The sequence below is a fragment of the Tursiops truncatus genome, chromosome 1 (assembly GCF_011762595.2).
Source record: "Tursiops truncatus isolate mTurTru1 chromosome 1, mTurTru1.mat.Y, whole genome shotgun sequence".
NCBI classification, from domain to species: Eukaryota; Metazoa; Chordata; class Mammalia; order Artiodactyla; family Delphinidae; genus Tursiops; species Tursiops truncatus.
This window is the reverse complement of record NC_047034.1, coordinates 72,267,257-72,283,086: the sequence shown is the minus strand read 5'-3', so window position 1 is coordinate 72,283,086 and position 15,830 is coordinate 72,267,257. Positions and strand designations below refer to the sequence as shown.

Below are 15,830 nucleotides of genomic sequence, written 5' to 3'. Positions count from 1 at the left end.
GTGGCTGCGCCGAGCCGCTAGGTGAGCGAAGCAGACCCAGCAGCCGCGGCTCCTCGGCACTCCGCCCAGCACCTGCTGCCCTCGCCCGACCCCGGGCGCCGCTGCCATGCGGCTGGCGCTGCTCTGGGCCCTGGGGCTCCTGGGGGCGGGCAGCCCTCTGCCCTCCCGGCCGCTCCCAGATATAGGTGAGTACCCTGCCAGCAGTGGGCCGGGGGGCGGACTGGGAGGACGCGCAAGGAAGTCGGGAAGCACTGGGGTCCTGGGGTCGGCCGGAGACCCCAACCAGAGTGCAGCCCGCCCTGGTCGGCTGTCCTGGGCCGAGGGCCCAGAGACTGGGCGATGGAGTGGGAAGGGAAGGAGGAGGGATGCCGGCGCCCCCTACTCTGTCATCCTCTGCGCAGTCCCCGCGGACACTTTCAGGCTCCGGGACCAGGCACCGCAGGGCCTGGCCCAGCGCCCCCTCAGGATCGCGGTAGAGGGTCTCTGCTCCCCAGGACTGATGTCTTCGCTCCTCTGGGGCCTAGCTGACGGTTCCACCCGGTGCCAGGGCGCCGAGTAGGCACGTCTCCTAGGGTTTGGCGAAGAGGATACTTCCTGGCCCCCATCCCAGACCTGAGCGGCCAGGCACCCCTCACCCTGGTGCTGATGCCACCAGAAAGCTGGCTGAACGGGAGGGGGCCCGGGAGGAGCCAGGAGTGGGGAGAATTGGCCAGGAAAGAGGCTGGGACACCAACTCCTCCTTGGAACTTTCACTTCCCGCTGCTGTCTTGGGCTGGGGGCCGAGAGGGCAGGCGGGGGTGGAGTGTCCGGAGGAGAGAGGGCCATTGTGGGGATGGGGGGCGGACTCCGGGAGGAAGCGGAGGCTGTGGGGAGCGGGTGTGCCTAACTGGGCATGAGGGGTATTTAGGGAGGGGGTGTTTGCAATGTTCACCCAGAAATGGGCGTTCCCGGCATCTCTGATGTGAGGAAAGGGAGGGTGAGTGGGCACAGGGCCACAAGTCTTCGCCCAGTCCTGAGAGGGGGCGTTCCTGGGCGGAGGTGGTTGGGAGCGGGTAGGAACAGGCGGAGGGTCCCTGTGAGAACCTGGGATGGGCCTGAGGGGGACAGGGGGGGCCACAGACTGGGCAAACTGAACTTCTTTCTTTGGGGACTTGTGGATGGGTTGGTGGGATGAAAGGGAAAAATTGGAGAGAAGCCCCCGCCCCCTCCCTCTAGTATTCTTTAAGTCCCAGCATGCAATGCAAGGGTCCTTCAAGCAGAGAAGGGCCTTGATGTGCTGGGAGCCAGGTGGGTCAGAGGGCACCAGCCACCCCCAGCCGTGGTGCTGATTCTCTCAGCACTCTCTTGGGGTGTCCTGGGAACCCTGCAGGTGGCACTGAGGAGAAGCAGGCAAGGCCAGAGAGGGCCCTGAATGGGTCTTCGGAGCCCCAGATCCTTCAGGACAACCTCACGCTCAGCCTAGCAGAGGTACTTCAGGTGAGCCTCTCTCTCCCCTCGAATAAAGAAATACACCCGCACCACCCACCACCCTGAATAATCAGGTGTCTCCAGGCAAAGACTGGCTGAGGAGTGGGCGAATGGACGTCACTGTAGCATGGCCATCCCAGGTCTGGCTGCCTCTCCCTCCGCACCCCAGCACCTGGCTTCACTTATCTCGCTCTCCCCACTGCACACACATCTGTCTGCCTCAGCCCCACCCAACCCTTCCATCTCCACTGGGAAATTCTGAGGCCAAACTTGCTTTCTTGGTCTCATGTTGTCAGCTTTTTCAGTGGGGAGACTTGGAGAGGGTCAGGGCCTCACCAAACACCCTCCCCTCCCAATTCTAAAGCTGAGTCAGAGGAAGGGCTGGGGCCTGCACTGGGTCCTCCATGATGCTTCCTCTCTGGGCAGGAAGCCGAGAAGGGGCGGCTCGGATACCTTCCTTGACCTCCCCACACAACCCCCCAGAACAATACCCCAGGCCAGGCAGGGCTTCCTGGCCCCTCCCTCAGGATCCCCCCACCAATGATCTAATCATTGGTACTCTCCTAAGGGCCTGAGGTTTTCTGGTTAGAGAAGATAGGAGTTTCAGACAGGGCCAGGGAGGTGACATGCCCTCTGGTGCCCACAGACCAGTCTGCCTGAGGCTTTGCGGATCAAATTGGAGTTGGATGGTGAGAGTCATATCCTGGAGCTGCTACAGAATAGGTAATAATGATAGTGGTAACATTAACAATAACATGGCTAACAACTTATATAGCATCCACGATGTACCAGGTACTAAGAGCTTGAACTCATTAAATCCTCATAACAACTCTATAAGGTAGATACTATGATGTATTATTATCGGCCTCATAGATGAAGAAGTCAAGGCACAGAGAGGTTAAATAACTCTCCCAAGGTCACACAGCTAGTGGGTGGTGAAAACTAGATTGGAACCCAGATAGCCTGACAGCGTTTGTGGCCCAACCGCCATACTCTGCCGTCTCCAGGGGAAGCAGGAAGCTTGCAGGGATTGCCCAGCCCCCAGCCACCCCTCTACCACCTCCAGGTCTCAGGCTGTGACTGCACCACCCTGGGAGCACTGCCCTCCTTCTTCTTCATTCCACAGGGAGCTAGTCTCAGGCCATCCAACCCTGGTGTGGTACCAGCCTGATGGCACCCGGGTGGTCAGTGAGGGACACACTCTGGTGAGTCAGGTCATCTTGTGCCCTGTTTCTGGCCCGAGGGAAGAAGGAAAGGGGCGACTGGAAGGTGCCGTCCTTGGAGAATGGGAGGACACTGCCTATCCTCACCCACAGGCTAGCCTCCTGGGCTCAAACCTTGGCCTGGTCTTCCAGTTGGCACTCATGTTTCTCTGCTGTAGGAGAACTGCTGCTACCATGGAAAAGTGCAGGGCCACGCCGACTCCTGGGTCTCTGTCTGCACCTGCTCCGGGCTCAGGTACAAGGGGTCAATTCCACGAAGGTGGAGAGAGTGAGCGTAAACGAGGCATGGAGCTGAAAAGTTTTCTGACTTCCTGCATCTTTGCATAGGGGCTTGGTGATCCTGTCCCCAGAGAGAAGCTACTCCCTGGAGCTGGGACCTGGGGACCTCCAGGGTCCCCCTGTTATCTCCCGGCTCCAAGACCTCCTCCTGGCAGGCCACACTTGTGCCCTGAGCTGGCCTGCATCTGTGCCCACTCAGGCTCCACCAGAGCACCCCCTGGGACAGCGTCACCTTCTCCGGGTGAGGATGAATGGCAGGAGGGCTGGGCTTCTGTTGTCCCCAGGGCTGGCCCCCGGGCCCTCAGAGCTATTTGTTCACAGTAACAACTGCTCCTGCTAATGGAGCAACTTCCCAGTACCGGGCACTTTGTGAACATTATCTCCTTTACTGATCCCAGCAACCCTGGGAGGTAGGTGCTATCTGTAGCTCTGTTTTAGTGAGAAAAGTGGCTCAGAGAGGTTAAGTGACTTGGCCAAGGCCATTCAACTAATAAATGGTATATCCAGGGTTTGGATGCAGGTACTTGACTCAAACTCCTCATCTGTCTTATGATCCAAATGCAGAGAGCTCTCACTGGGATATAGCAAATACATAGTTACTGATCATAAAGCAATAAGCATTCAATTTCCTAATTTATTCAATGGGGATAATAAAACTACTTACCTTATAGGATTACTGTGAAGATTAAATAAATCTATATACATACATATATATATGTAAATGCTTAGAACTCTGCCTGGCATACGTTAAGTATTTGATGGTGTTGGCTGTTATTTTTTTTTAATTGGGAAAAAGCACTGAATTTGAAGCCAGAAGAGCAGGGCCCTACTCTCAGCTTCTAAACCTCTTCTTTGTCTATCTTGGGCAAGTCCCTGGCCTCTCAGGTTCTCTGTAAAATGGGCTCTTCACTCTCTTGTCTGACCACACAGAGTGGTTGTGGACACAGCCTGGTCAGCCCTACGCGGCTGCTGGTGGGTTGTGGTGGGTGTGCCTGATGCGCCTTCCTCTTGTCCACAGTGGAGGCGGGACGTGGTGACAGAGACCAAGATTGTTGAGCTGGTGATTGTGGTTGACCATTCCGAGGTGAGCCTGCTGACCCCTGCAAGTCCTCCCCCGACCTCTGCCTGCCCTGCTGCCTTTCACGGTCACCTCTCTTGACCCACAGGTCCAGAGGTACCGGGACTTCCAGAGCCTGCTGAACCGCACCCTGGAAGTGGCCCTCCTCCTGGACACAGTGAGTATGGGACCCAGCAGCATCCTTATGGCCCCCGACCATGGGAACTCCTCTCCTGAGCCCCACTTCTCTTTCAGTTCTTCAGGCCTCTGAATGTCCGGGTGGCGCTCGTGGGCCTGGAGGCCTGGACCCAGCGTGACCTGATAGAGATAAGCCAGGACCCAGGTCTCACACTAGACAGCTTCCTCCGCTGGCGCCGGACAGACCTGCTGCCTCGGTTGCCCCACGACAGTGCCCAGCTGGTGACGTAAGACCCACCAGGCTCAGCCAGCGGGGCCCAGCTCTGCTCCGGCCCTGCCCCGGCCTGGCAAATTTCACATCCCAGCTCCCTACCTGAGGCCCTGAAGCTCTGGCAACCTTGGCTTTGGGCCCTAACCTTCGCCCTCTCAATCCCGCAGTGCCACTTCATTCTCTGGGCCCATGGTGGGCATGGCCATTCAGAACTCCATCTGTTCTCCTGAATTCTCAGGAGGTGTGAACATGGTGAGCTAGTTCCACGTCTCCTCCCCATTCCCCCCGTTCAGCTCCTCCCAAATGTGGTACCATGTATTCACTGAAACCCCCAGCAAAGTTACCAACCCCAAAGCTGAGGGTATAGAGGGCCGGGGTGCATGACGTGGCCTCTGCTGTCAGGATACCCTCCGCCTGTGGCCCGCCCATTCGTGTCTTCACCTATGAGCTCTTCCCATTTCTTGGGGGCGGAGGACGTAGCTGAGGCCCAAAGAACAAAGGTGCTCGCCCAGGGCCATATAGCTAGAGAGGGGTAACAGAGGTGAGCTAGAACCCGGGTTTCCTGCCACCCAGGCCTGGGCTCTTCTCCTACTTTAGAAGCACTTAAGGAGGGAGGCGGTGCTTGCTCAGTGCCCAAGAGGTCAGATGAGGAGAGAAGAGGAGCAGTCAGGCTGGTGCTGGACCTGGGGTATCCCCTCCCCAATGACAGGACCACTCCACAAGCATCCTGGGAGTCGCCTCCTCAATAGCCCACGAGTTGGGCCACAGCCTAGGCCTGGGCCATGACTCACCTGGGAATAGCTGCCCCTGTCCAGGTCCAGCCCCAGCCAAGAGCTGCATCATGGAGGCCTCGACAGAGTGAGTAACTGCAGGGTGGAGAGGGCAGGGGGCAGGGGGCAGGGAGCCGTCCGCAGCCCCAACCTTCCTTGCCGCCATCGCCAGCTTCCTGCCAGGCCTGAACTTCAGCAACTGCAGCCGACAGGCCCTGGAAAAAGCCCTCCTGGGTGGAATGGGCAGCTGCCTCTTTGAACGGCTCTCCGGTCTGCCCTCTATGGCCAGTGTCTGCGGAAATATGTTGGTGGAGCCCGGCGAGCAGTGTGACTGTGGCTTCCCAGATGTGAGCCCCTCACCCAGAGCCTTGCCCCACTCACTTCTGTGCCCTCACCCTGGCTCATGAGCCGTCTCCAAGCCTCAGGAACCCCTCTCCCCACCTCCCTGTCTGCGGGGACTGCACATAGATTGTTGGGCTCTGGTCTTCATTTGCTGTGTGCATCCTTTTGGGTTCAGGCTCTGGGAGGGGGTTAGGGCATGCTCTCAGGCCCAGCCTGCTCTGACGCTCGGCCCCTCTGTGCCCTTGCCCATAGGACTGCACTGATCCTTGCTGTGATTACTTCACCTGCCAGCTGAGGCCAGGGGCACAGTGCGCGTCCGATGGACTCTGTTGTCAAAATTGCCAGGTGGGCACAGACTGGACTGGCTGCCCAGAGCCCACCTGCCAGGGGCCAGTGTGGAAAAGGTCATTCTGACTCCCAGGGCCTGGCTGGATTTGCCCAGCACCCACATTGATGCTTACCCACCCTCCACAGCTGCGCCCGGCCGGCTGGCAGTGCCGCTCTACCAGAGGTGACTGCGACTTGCCCGAGTTCTGCCCAGGAGACAGCTCCCAGTGCCCCCCTGATGTCAGCCTGGGGGACGGTGAGCCGTGTGCTGGTGGACAGGCTGTGTGCATGCAAGGACGCTGTACCTCCTATGCCCAGCAGTGCCAGGCTCTCTGGGGGCCTGGGGCCCAGCCCGCCGCGCCACTTTGCCTCCTTACTGCCAACACTCGGGGGGACGCCTTTGGGAGCTGTGGGCGCAGCCCTGATGGCAGCTATGTGTCCTGTGCCCCTAGGTAAGTGAGGGAACCTGGCTCCTCCTCTGGGTTTGTGGGAGTCTTGGCTTCGCCCCCACTGACCCTACACCTCCTCCCTAACCCCAGAGATGCCATTTGTGGGCAGCTCCAGTGCCAGGGAGGGAGGGCCCAGCCTCTGCTGGGCTCAGCCCGGGATCTTCACTGGGAGATGCTGGAAGCCAACGGGACCCAGCTGAACTGCAGCTGGGTACACCTGGACCTGGGCAACGACGTGGCCCAGCCCCTGATGACTCTGCCTGGCACAGCCTGTGGCCCCGGCCTGGTGAGCAGCCTAGGCGGGCAGCACCAGGTGGGGAGGGATATCTGGACTGCTGCAGGCAGCGCCCAGGCCTCACTAGCCACCGGTGAAGAAGGTGCAGGCTCCGGGGGGAGTTCAGATTCTCACTTCAGATGGAGCAGAGTCCCGTTACCCTCTGAGCCTTGGTTTCCCCATCTGTAAAAGCGGGGTGGGCTTCGTTTGTGTTGGCCTCCCAGTGCCAGTAAAGCTCCTGAGAAGGTGATCTTTGCTCTTCTCTCGCCATCGGGCAGGTGTGCATCGACCATCAATGCCAACCGGTGGAGATCCTGGGAACACAGGAATGTCAAAGCAAATGCCACGGGCATGGGGTGAGTTGGCATGGGGGGAGATGAAAGGGGAGCAGGGAGCCTCTGGGAAGGAAGAGAATGGTGGGCTTTGGAAACAGACACACCTGGGTTCTAATCCGTGCTCTACCACATCTTAACTGTTGGATCCAGGGCAGGTTGTTAACCTCTCTGAGCTCAGCTTCCTCCTCTAACTAACGGGCATAATAATAGTACCCACTTCCTGGGGGCACATGAGATGAGTATGGAAGCTTCTAGCACAGTGCCTGGCAGATAGAAGGCACTCACAATGTGAGTTCAATCTAATTTTCTCTGGCCCAGATAAAGAGTCTCTCTCTCCAGAACGCTGGCGCCCTCCACACTACCATTCTCAGCACGCCTTCCAGTTGCGGACATCTGAGATCTTGAAAAGCTGGGGACAGGGAAACACGGCCCCAGAGGGCACAGCTCCTCACTGTTCAACCTGTACCTCCTAGGTCTGCGACAGCAACAGACGCTGCCACTGTGAGGAGGGTTGGGCGCCCCCAGACTGCACCACCCACATCAGAGGTAGCATGAGGTGGGGGACAGGGGCAGCTGAGACGGCATCCTTCACTGCCCCTCTTTTTCTGACCCCTTCGCTGCTGATTCCCTGACTCTGTGTGACCCCTGACCCCTTCACCTTCTCTGATCACCTGACCTCCCTGCCCCCCCACCTCTTCCTGGGTGTAGAGTTCTTAGCCCTGCCCACCTTCAAACCTGCCTTCACCCACAGCAACCAGCTCCCTGACCACAGGGCTGCCCCTCAGCCTCCTGTTGTTGCTGGTCCTGGTGCTGCTTGGTGCCAGCTACTGGCACCGTGCCCGCCTGCGCCAGAGACTCTGCCAGCTTAAGGGACCCAGCTGCCAATACAGGTACCAGCCTCCCCACTACTAGCTTTCTCCACATCTCTGTTAAGGACAACAGCTCTGGAGCCCCACCCCCGCCCTTGGGCAGCCCCTGACACCTGATTCTGAACCCAAGCCCCCCAGACCACACCCCACACACATCTCCCTTCCCTACAGGTGCCCCGTAACCCTTCACCTCACATGTAGACCCAAGTGGGGAAGCTGGGGTGCTAGGATCATTTCTCTCCAGGAGCCCCAGTGCTGAAGTGGGGCCCTCTCTCAGGCTGATGAGCTTCCCCTTCCCACTTCTGATTTGGCCTACACTGTGCTCCAAGGGGCCACAAAGGGTTAACCCCACTCAAAGGCTGCAAATGGGTGGAAAACAGGGTCTGAGGCTGGGCCCTCTCTCTCCTTGCCTTTCTCCATGTTCAGGGCAGCCCAGTCTGGTCCCCCCGAACGCCCAGGACCCCCGCAGAGGGCTCTGCTGATGCCAGGTGCCAAGGTAAGTCTGCATGCCAGAGGAGAGAGGGCCCAGTCCTGGCCAGGCATCCAGCTTGGGCCCTGGTGGGGGGCGGGTATTGAAGGCTCTAGACTCAGAGAAAGACTTGCATTGCCCAAGAGTCAGTCAGAGGAGTCAGGGCCAGCCCTCCCCTCCCGTCCCCTGGCTGCAGGCTGAGAAGCAGGGTCCAGCCTGGACTGGGGAGGGGCAGTCACCTAGAGGAGGGAGTGCTGTGCTCTTTGCGCTGGCCTAGCCAGTGGCTTTGAAAGGTGGGTCTACCTGTGCTCCCAGCAGTGATGTCCCCTGGAGGGCATGAGGGGGTGGTGCTCAGAGTGGCCTTCAGTGTGCCAGGACCTGATGAGGCCCTGGTCGCCATGTGTAGAAGGGCTGGTGAGTGCCCCTGCCCTGAGCCCTCTGGATCTGATGACAGAAGTGTGTATGTGGAGGTGGTCTGCACGCCCACTCCACCACTTGTCACCCCCTCTGCATGAAACTGAATAACCGCATGCACAGCCCCACTGCCCCCCGGGGCCCTGGCTGCCCATCCCTGAGCACTAACACCTCTCTGCCCACATCTGTCTCTCCGCTCCCTCCCCCCCCCCCCCCCCCCCCCCCCGTCCCCACTCTGCCTGTCCGCTCCTCCTGCTCTTTCAGCAGGCTAGTGCTCTTGGCTTCCCGGCCCCTCCCTCCAGGCCGCTGCCTCCTGACCCTGTGCCCAAGAGACTCCAGGTAAATCTGGGCCAGCCCCTACCCTGGCCCAGGGCAGGTGGGAGGCTTGGTGCCCAACTGCAGTTCTCCCCCCTGTTCCCTGCCAGTGGCGCTTTTCACTAGGGGACCAGGGTGCCCCTCAGCCTTCAGACACTCCCCAGAAGTAGCAAAGGGTGAGCCTCCTGCCTTGGTTTCTACCACCATCTGGTGGTCAGTGGTGGGACTGCAGTCTGCCAGGGACACCACAGGTGACCCACACCTTTCTCCCCTAAGGCATCTACTGGCATGCACTCAAGCCCCATTGCACATGCCCCCGTTCTCTCCTGCCCCCTGGCTGACTTTGCATGTTGACCTGAACCCCTCGGGAGGCCCACTGCATGCCCACTGCTCCTGGCTGTTCTCTCACAGTCACTGCCCCTCTCTCTGTTCAGGCTGAGCTGGCTGACCGACCCAATCCCCCCACCCGCCCTCTGCCCGCTGACCCGGTGGTGAGGTACCCGAAGGTAACAGTGGGGGGAGAGAAGGGCACAGCCTCTCCCCCCACCCAGGGCTGTGGTGCTGGTAGCCTTGGCAGTGGTGCTGGTAGTAAGATGCCCCCTGTGACTAAGGGCACATACCCCAGTGGCATCTTTAATGGTGACAGGTTTGTTTGCAGACAAAGGTGTCCTCTGGTGCCGCCCCTCAAGCTGGTGTTCCCCAGCACCAGTGTGTGGGAGGTGGGCAACATGATACCCCCTCCCAAGCTGGCCTCCTGCCTTCTCTCTCTCAGTCTCAGGGGCCCACCAAGCCTCCACCCCCGAGAAAACCACTGCCTACTGACCCTCCGGGCCAGCACCCTTCGGCTGACCTGCCTGACTCTGGAGCTGGAATCCCGCCCCCAGTGGTACCCTCCAGGTAGGGGAGGAGGGGCGCTGAGGATGGGCTCGTGGGGCGAGTGGTCTGGGGGGACCTCTGACCTTTTTTCTCGGCCTCCCACACCCCAGGCCTGCGCCGCCGCCCCCAGCAGTGTCCTCGCTCTACCTCTGACCTCTCCTGAGGTTCCGCTGCCTCCAACCTGGACTTAGGACTTCAACAGGCAGACCCCTGGAGTCCCCTGCGGTGACCGAAGGAGCTGGGGCCTGGACACTACGGAACAGGAGTCTTAAAACACTGACACCGGGCACCTCCACTTGCTGTCGAGCAGCACCCTGGGGACCCGCCCACGCAGTGGCATCTTGGGGTTGGGGAGTGTCTGGGAGCTGGACGGAGCTGAGGGAGGTGCGCACAGCCTGTCTCTGCAGAACTGCAATAAAAGTGAGGTCTTGGGAGCGTGCCTCGAAGTTTGTCTGCTTAGGGAAGGAGCGTCTCCCCTGTCGCGATTCCAGATCTGGCCGCCAGGAGACGCTGCTCCTCAGATGAAGACAGGATAGGGAGGGCGAGAGCCCCAGGTTGGGTCAGAGGGTGTCCCTGGGATGCACGCGGCTTGTTTCTGCCCAGTCTGGGATGACCTTCTGCACAATCCAGTACCACAAAGGGCGCTGTACGCCCTCTGCCACCCCCAGTAGCCAAGTTCTCGCCCCCAACGCTGCGCGGCCCCTTGGCGGCGACCATCGACAAACTGGCCAAGCTGTTGGACTCGCTGTCCCCACCCTCTGACCAGCGGCTGGGAAAAACGGAACTGGCTGGCGTTCTCAGAGCCCCGGAGCCGGGGCGGGGCGCGGCGGCGGCTCCCACGATTCCAAGGCCGCGCACCTGCTTCTCCCCTCCCCCACCCCACCTGAGGGTTCGGGAACAGAAGTGCTTTGTATGGGCCGCAACCACCTCATTACTTCGTCTTTGAGACTATGGCCTTCGTTCGCCCAGAACGAAGGTATGGGGCGGAAAGGGACAGGGCCCAACCCCAAGGTGGACATCGAGCTCGCCATCTGAGGTTCTGTAAAGGGGGGTTGGGGTGAGGGGGTGGTCCCAGGAGGTGATTTGTCCCTTCCCCTCGCTATATCCCTAGATGTGCAAAGAAAAAGGAGCAATGGTGCCTAAGATGGCTGGACAAATTCGTGGATCCTCTCCCGTGCCTCACTTGCCTCTTTCTGGGCAAAAGGCGTGGGCCCATATTTAAATCTTCCAAAGATTTAATAAGGCTTTCTACCCTGTACCAATACAGACACGAAAGACACGACCTCCCTAAAACAACTCCTAGACAGTGGAATACGTCCCTCCTCGCCGCCCCCTTGAAACGCGGTCTAGCCTCAGCAAGACCTTGCCTAAGCTGGCGCGCGCGCTACAGCGCACAGAAGGTTAACAAGAGTTGGCTTTGAATGAAGAGGCGGAGACGCGCCCACATTGGTGGAAAGTTATCCAGGGGCGTGGTCTGTGAGTCTCAGCACCCCACCCCCCTCCCCGCAAGTCCCCCCCACCCCCCCGCACTTTGTACCTTTCTCGGCGCGACTGCGAAGCGGGACGGGCCGGGCCCGCCCGGGCCAGAGCAGACCAGACCCCGGGGGCGATGCGGCTGCAGCCCCTACTGCGGACTGTCCTCTGGGCCGCGCTCCTCAGCTCCCCTCTGCGAGGGGGCTGTGGCCTCCGCCACGAGGTCTACTGGAACTCCAGTAACCCCAGGTAGCAGGGCTGAAACCTGCGGGCTCCGAGCCGGGCCTGCGCGCTCCCGGGCCGGGCGCGCGCCCGACACTCGCACTGTGCGCGGCGCCGCCTAGACCCGGCCGCGCGCCGGGGCTCCTTTGTTTGAGCCGGCGGGGGAGGAGGGAGGGGCGAGGCGTGCCCGGGGTCCCCCACCCCTGCCCGCACGCGCTGGGGGCCGAGAGGGGGACCCCAGCCCCGAAGGCAGTCGGTGGGGTCTCGGAGCCGGCAGCCTGCACCCGAGAGACCTCGGCCTGCACTCCGAGCCCCGCCCCTCTCGCTTCTCTCTTGGTGATCCCCAGCCTCCCAACGGCCCGAGCTGGGGCCGGCGGACTTGAGGCGGGGGGGGGGGGGGGGGGCTTTACTCTTGTGAAAGAAGGTTACTCCCCTGCTCTCTTGGCCTTCCCTTTGGTGCTACTCTTTCTCCTGATCTCATTCTGTAACTCTGCTTTCATCTCGTCATTATTAGTCCTATTTCTGTGCAGTCTCGGCCCTGCCCTTCTAGCTGAATCACCTTTAGGCAAGTCGTTTGACCTCCCTAACCTCAGTTATCTCATCTGTAAAATGGGCTAATAACGCCTAGTACCCTGGGAAGTCAGGCGGACTAACAGAGGTCATGTGTGTGAAAGAGGTGCAGGCTGCACAGATATAAACTATTATTTATTTCTCTCTCCTGAGCTGCCTGCCTTTGAACGTCGATATTTTTTCCTGTTTCCATCCTCCTCCCCAATTCTCCCTGCCTCCCTCTGCTTTCTCCATCTGTTTTTCTTTCTGATTTTCACTTAAGACAATCTGTGACGCCGTTTGTTCACTCACATTTATTAAGTGTGTACTCTGTGCCGGGATCTGTGCTAGGGTGCTGGGGGTTAGAGATAAGACCTAGGCTCTGCCCTCTGGGAGCCCAAAGAACCCCTGGGCCAGCAAGCTTCGGGACAGGTCATTACAATACCAATGCTGTGTGATAAGAGCTATTGTTGTCCTCCAGCTCTGAATTCCTCACTCTCTGTTCTAGACCAGTGCTTCTGCATCACTTGGAGGTTTTGTTAAAAATGCAGGTTGCTAGCCCCTAAGCCTGAGGTTTCTGGCTCATTCATTCAATCCACAAATATTTGTGGAGCGCTGTCCTTGTGCAAGACACTTTTCCAGGCACTGGGGATGCCGTGGAACAAAATGTACAAAGGCCCAGCTTGTGTCCCAGTAGGTCTGAGCTGAGCCCAGGAATCTGCATTTCTAATCAGAACTCCAGATGCAGGTGATCTTAAGACCACCCATAGAGAGACAGTTGGGGGCCTTCCATAAGTCAAGTTGGACTCTGTGTATGGTGGGGATGCCAGGGGGGGGGGGAGAGGGAGTGATTCATGCTCTGTTTGATGCTGGAGAGGGACAGCATGTCCCCAGGTTTTCCCACCTGTACTGGCTCCCCCAGGCAGGTGGAAGGGAGTCCTGAGGAGGCCAAAGATTGGGGGATATGTGGAGGGGGCCCCCCTCTTCGTATGACACTTGATTGTTCTGGCCAAAAAAAAAAAAAAGGGAGGTTCCCACCATCCACCCTCTCATTTTTTTTTTTTTTTACTATGGCATTCTTTTCAGCATTGAATTGAGGTCTTAAAAGGCAAGCCTTCCTCTTTATGCACCTGTTAATGAGGATACTGTTCCCAGGCTCCATCTCTAGTCTGTGGCTGCTCTGTGGGCCCAGATCTGTGCCCCTTGCCTCTGTGCCCCAGCTTCTTCACAGCAGCCATCCACCTAACATTTATCAAGCACAGGTGCTACACCAGGCCCTGTCTTGGGCACTAGGGCTAGATAGGTGGGTGGCAGCTCCCACCCAAAAGCTAGGCTGTGGTGAGTGGCCTTCTCACATTTGGGCCATGTGGTTGTAGGCACTGCAGTCCCTTAACCTCTCTGAACCTGTGAATCGGTTACTTCATCCTTTTCTTGCACTCTGTCTCTCAAGAGGTGTCAATCTGGAGAACTCAGGCCTTCCTAAGCTGCTCCCTCCCCAGCAGGTGAGGAATTGGCTGTCGGGGACCATTGGGAAGGGGTATCTCTGACCCTCGTGCCGCAGGTGTGCCGTGCCATGAGCCCCTCCGCCCTCACCTACCTTATGCCTGCAGGCTGCTTCGAGGAGACGCCGTGGTGGAGCTGGGCCTCAAGGATTACCTAGACATCTTCTGCCCACACTATGAGGGTCCAGGGCCCCCTGAGGGCCCTGAGACATTTGCGTTATACATGGTGGACTGGCCAGGCTATGAGGCCTGCCGGGCCGAGGGGCCGGGTGCCTTCAAGCGCTGGGAGTGCTCCCTGCCTTTCGCTCCCTTTGGCCCTGTTCGATTCTCAGAGAAGATTCAGCGCTTCACGCCCTTCTCCCTTGGCTTCGAATTCTTGCCTGGAGAGACCTACTACTACATCTGTGAGTGAAGATGGGCACACTGGCTGCCTCCTGGGGAAGGTGGGGAGGGGAATGGGGCTACCTGCCATTGCTAGCAGTCAAGGCAGAGATCCTGAGGGGTGGGGGAATGAGAGGACTGGGAAGGAAGGCTAGGCCTAGGAGGGGGGAGCGGACAGGGGGCCTGAGTCCAGGACCGAGTAGGGGGACATCTAGAGTGAACCAATAGAGAGGAGGGGAAAGGAAGAGGAGCCAGGAAAGAGGACATGAGTAGGGTCACAGATGGGCCCCTAGATGGGGCCCCAAAATAAGGAAAAGCTTTCCAGGGAACTGGAGAGAAGAGAAGCTGGGAGGGTTTGAAACGCAGTCTGAGGCATGCAAACTAGCCTGTGCTAACTTCTTCATCCCGATTTCCCACCACCCAGCAGTGCCAACTCCGGAGAGTCCTGGCCAGTGCTTGAGGCTCCAGGTGTCTGTCTGCTGCAAGGAGGACAGTGAGTGGGTTGGGGCAGGGGAGCAACCCTTCTGGCTAGTGTGGGGCCCTCAGGAATGAGGGGAGGAGTGGGAAGAATCTGGGAGCATCAAACTCTGAGGAACCTCTTCCCCCCCCATTTAGCCTGTGGGAGCCTCCCCTACACAAAGGGAATGGCATCTCCAGGGGCAAGGCTGTCCAAGCCTTAGCTGAACTGGTGGTCTCTAATGGCAACTGGGAGGAGACTTGGAAGTTGGGGCTTAGAGATGATGAGGTGATTATGGGAAGGGATTGGCCAGTTCGGGAGACCCCTTAGAAAGGGGTGGGAGTGAACAGGTAATGGGGAGAGCAGGAAGGAGGCTGCTGAAGCAGGAGGACCCATCAGTGCTACCCCCTCCCCCTCACAGAGCCTGAGTCAGCCCATCCTGTTGGGAGCCCTGGAGAGAGTGGCACGTCAGGGTGGCAAGGGGGGGCCACTCCCAGCCCCCTCTGTCTCTTGCTGCTGCTGCTGCTCCCAATTCTGCGTCTCCTGAGAGTCCTCTGAGCCAAGCGGACCCTTCCTGCCAGCCCCAGGAACCAGAGCCCTCCCAGGACTCCCCGGAGGAGGGCCCTTGCCCCCTACCTGAGCTGGGAGGGCCAAGACAGACAGACAAGATGGAATAGTGATGGGGGAGGCCAGAGGGTCTGGGGTGACCCTTCCAGGTGCCGGCCTCCTCATCACAGGCTGAAGAGGAGCTGCAGGGGAGCTGCAGACAGCCCTGGGCACCCTGGAACAGAGGCAAGACAAACATAGGGTCTCTGTCAGCTGCTTTGATATTCTCATCCCATCCCCCAGGAAGACTGGGATTTGATGGGATCGGATCCTTGAGCCTGCTGGGGGCCAAGGCCGAAGACCTGGGGACAGGTGATTGCTGGACCAGGTAAAGCAGGAAGCCCAGGCTTGCCATCTGTGCCCAGTGCCCTGTGGGCCTCTTCCCTGGGGCAGCACCTTTCCTCCCCGGGGGGTCACCCACTTGTCTTCCGTGAAGACGGACTTGCCATGAGGTCGAATTTCATGCCAATTTGTATTTTTATAAGTGTCTGGACCAAGCCTTCAATAAACCACCCATCTTTTTGTTGCTTTCCCCAACCTACTGCCCTCTGGCTCCTTCCCTGACACGGCGGGGGCGGTGGGGGGGGGAGGGGGACGGGGACTCCCTGCAGCCTCTGCTCTCAGCTTGGCTTGGCCTGACCTCCCTGCCAGCTGTGCCCAGACCATCCATGCCAGGCCTCAGTAGGCACCCTCTGGGCAGTGTGGGGTGGATGCCAGCAGCAGCTGTGGAGCTTGGCACCCTCCACCACCTCCCTAGCTGGCTTC

General features: G+C 59.3%; 2 protein-coding genes across 20 annotated transcripts; both read left to right on the top strand.

The window, feature by feature from the left end:
- Position 1: 1 nt before the first annotated feature.
- Positions 2–10,309, top strand: ADAM15 (ADAM metallopeptidase domain 15). 15 transcript variants are annotated; one of them, XM_073806740.1, is made up of 23 exons: positions 2–185; positions 1,370–1,476; positions 2,114–2,190; positions 2,534–2,672; positions 2,849–2,925; positions 3,018–3,210; positions 3,988–4,053; positions 4,136–4,204; positions 4,282–4,451; positions 4,603–4,687; positions 5,145–5,293; positions 5,378–5,552; positions 5,800–5,892; positions 6,022–6,326; positions 6,414–6,609; positions 6,876–6,953; positions 7,406–7,478; positions 7,684–7,822; positions 8,228–8,297; positions 8,952–9,023; positions 9,434–9,505; positions 9,772–9,896; positions 9,986–10,309. In XM_073806740.1, the coding sequence occupies exons 1-23, from the start codon at positions 107–109 to the stop codon at positions 10,026–10,028; spliced, it is 2,652 nt and encodes an 883-aa protein (XP_073662841.1). In that variant the 5' UTR covers positions 2–106; the 3' UTR covers positions 10,029–10,309. The 15 variants fall into 15 exon arrangements, 9 of the variants coding, with proteins under 9 accessions (XP_073662841.1, XP_033713660.1, XP_033713675.1 ...); XM_033857769.2 differs by having other exon boundaries at positions 8,949–9,023; XM_033857776.2 differs by having other exon boundaries at positions 3–185; positions 2,594–2,672.
- Positions 10,310–11,381: 1,072 nt separating this feature from the next.
- On the top strand, positions 11,382–15,602 carry EFNA4 (ephrin A4). Of its 5 annotated transcripts, XM_073806832.1 has the most exons (5): positions 11,391–11,597; positions 13,570–13,621; positions 13,730–14,025; positions 14,427–14,495; positions 14,881–15,602. In XM_073806832.1, the coding sequence occupies exons 3-5, from the start codon at positions 13,845–13,847 to the stop codon at positions 15,015–15,017; spliced, it is 387 nt and encodes a 128-aa protein (XP_073662933.1). In that variant the 5' UTR covers positions 11,391–11,597; positions 13,570–13,621; positions 13,730–13,844; the 3' UTR covers positions 15,018–15,602. The 5 variants fall into 5 exon arrangements, with proteins under 5 accessions (XP_033713758.1, XP_033713753.1, XP_033713745.1 ...); XM_033857867.2 differs by lacking the exon at positions 13,570–13,621 and having other exon boundaries at positions 11,382–11,597; positions 14,430–14,495; positions 15,309–15,602; XM_033857862.2 differs by lacking the exon at positions 13,570–13,621 and having other exon boundaries at positions 11,384–11,597; positions 15,309–15,602.
- The last annotated feature ends 228 nt before the right edge of the window (positions 15,603–15,830 follow it).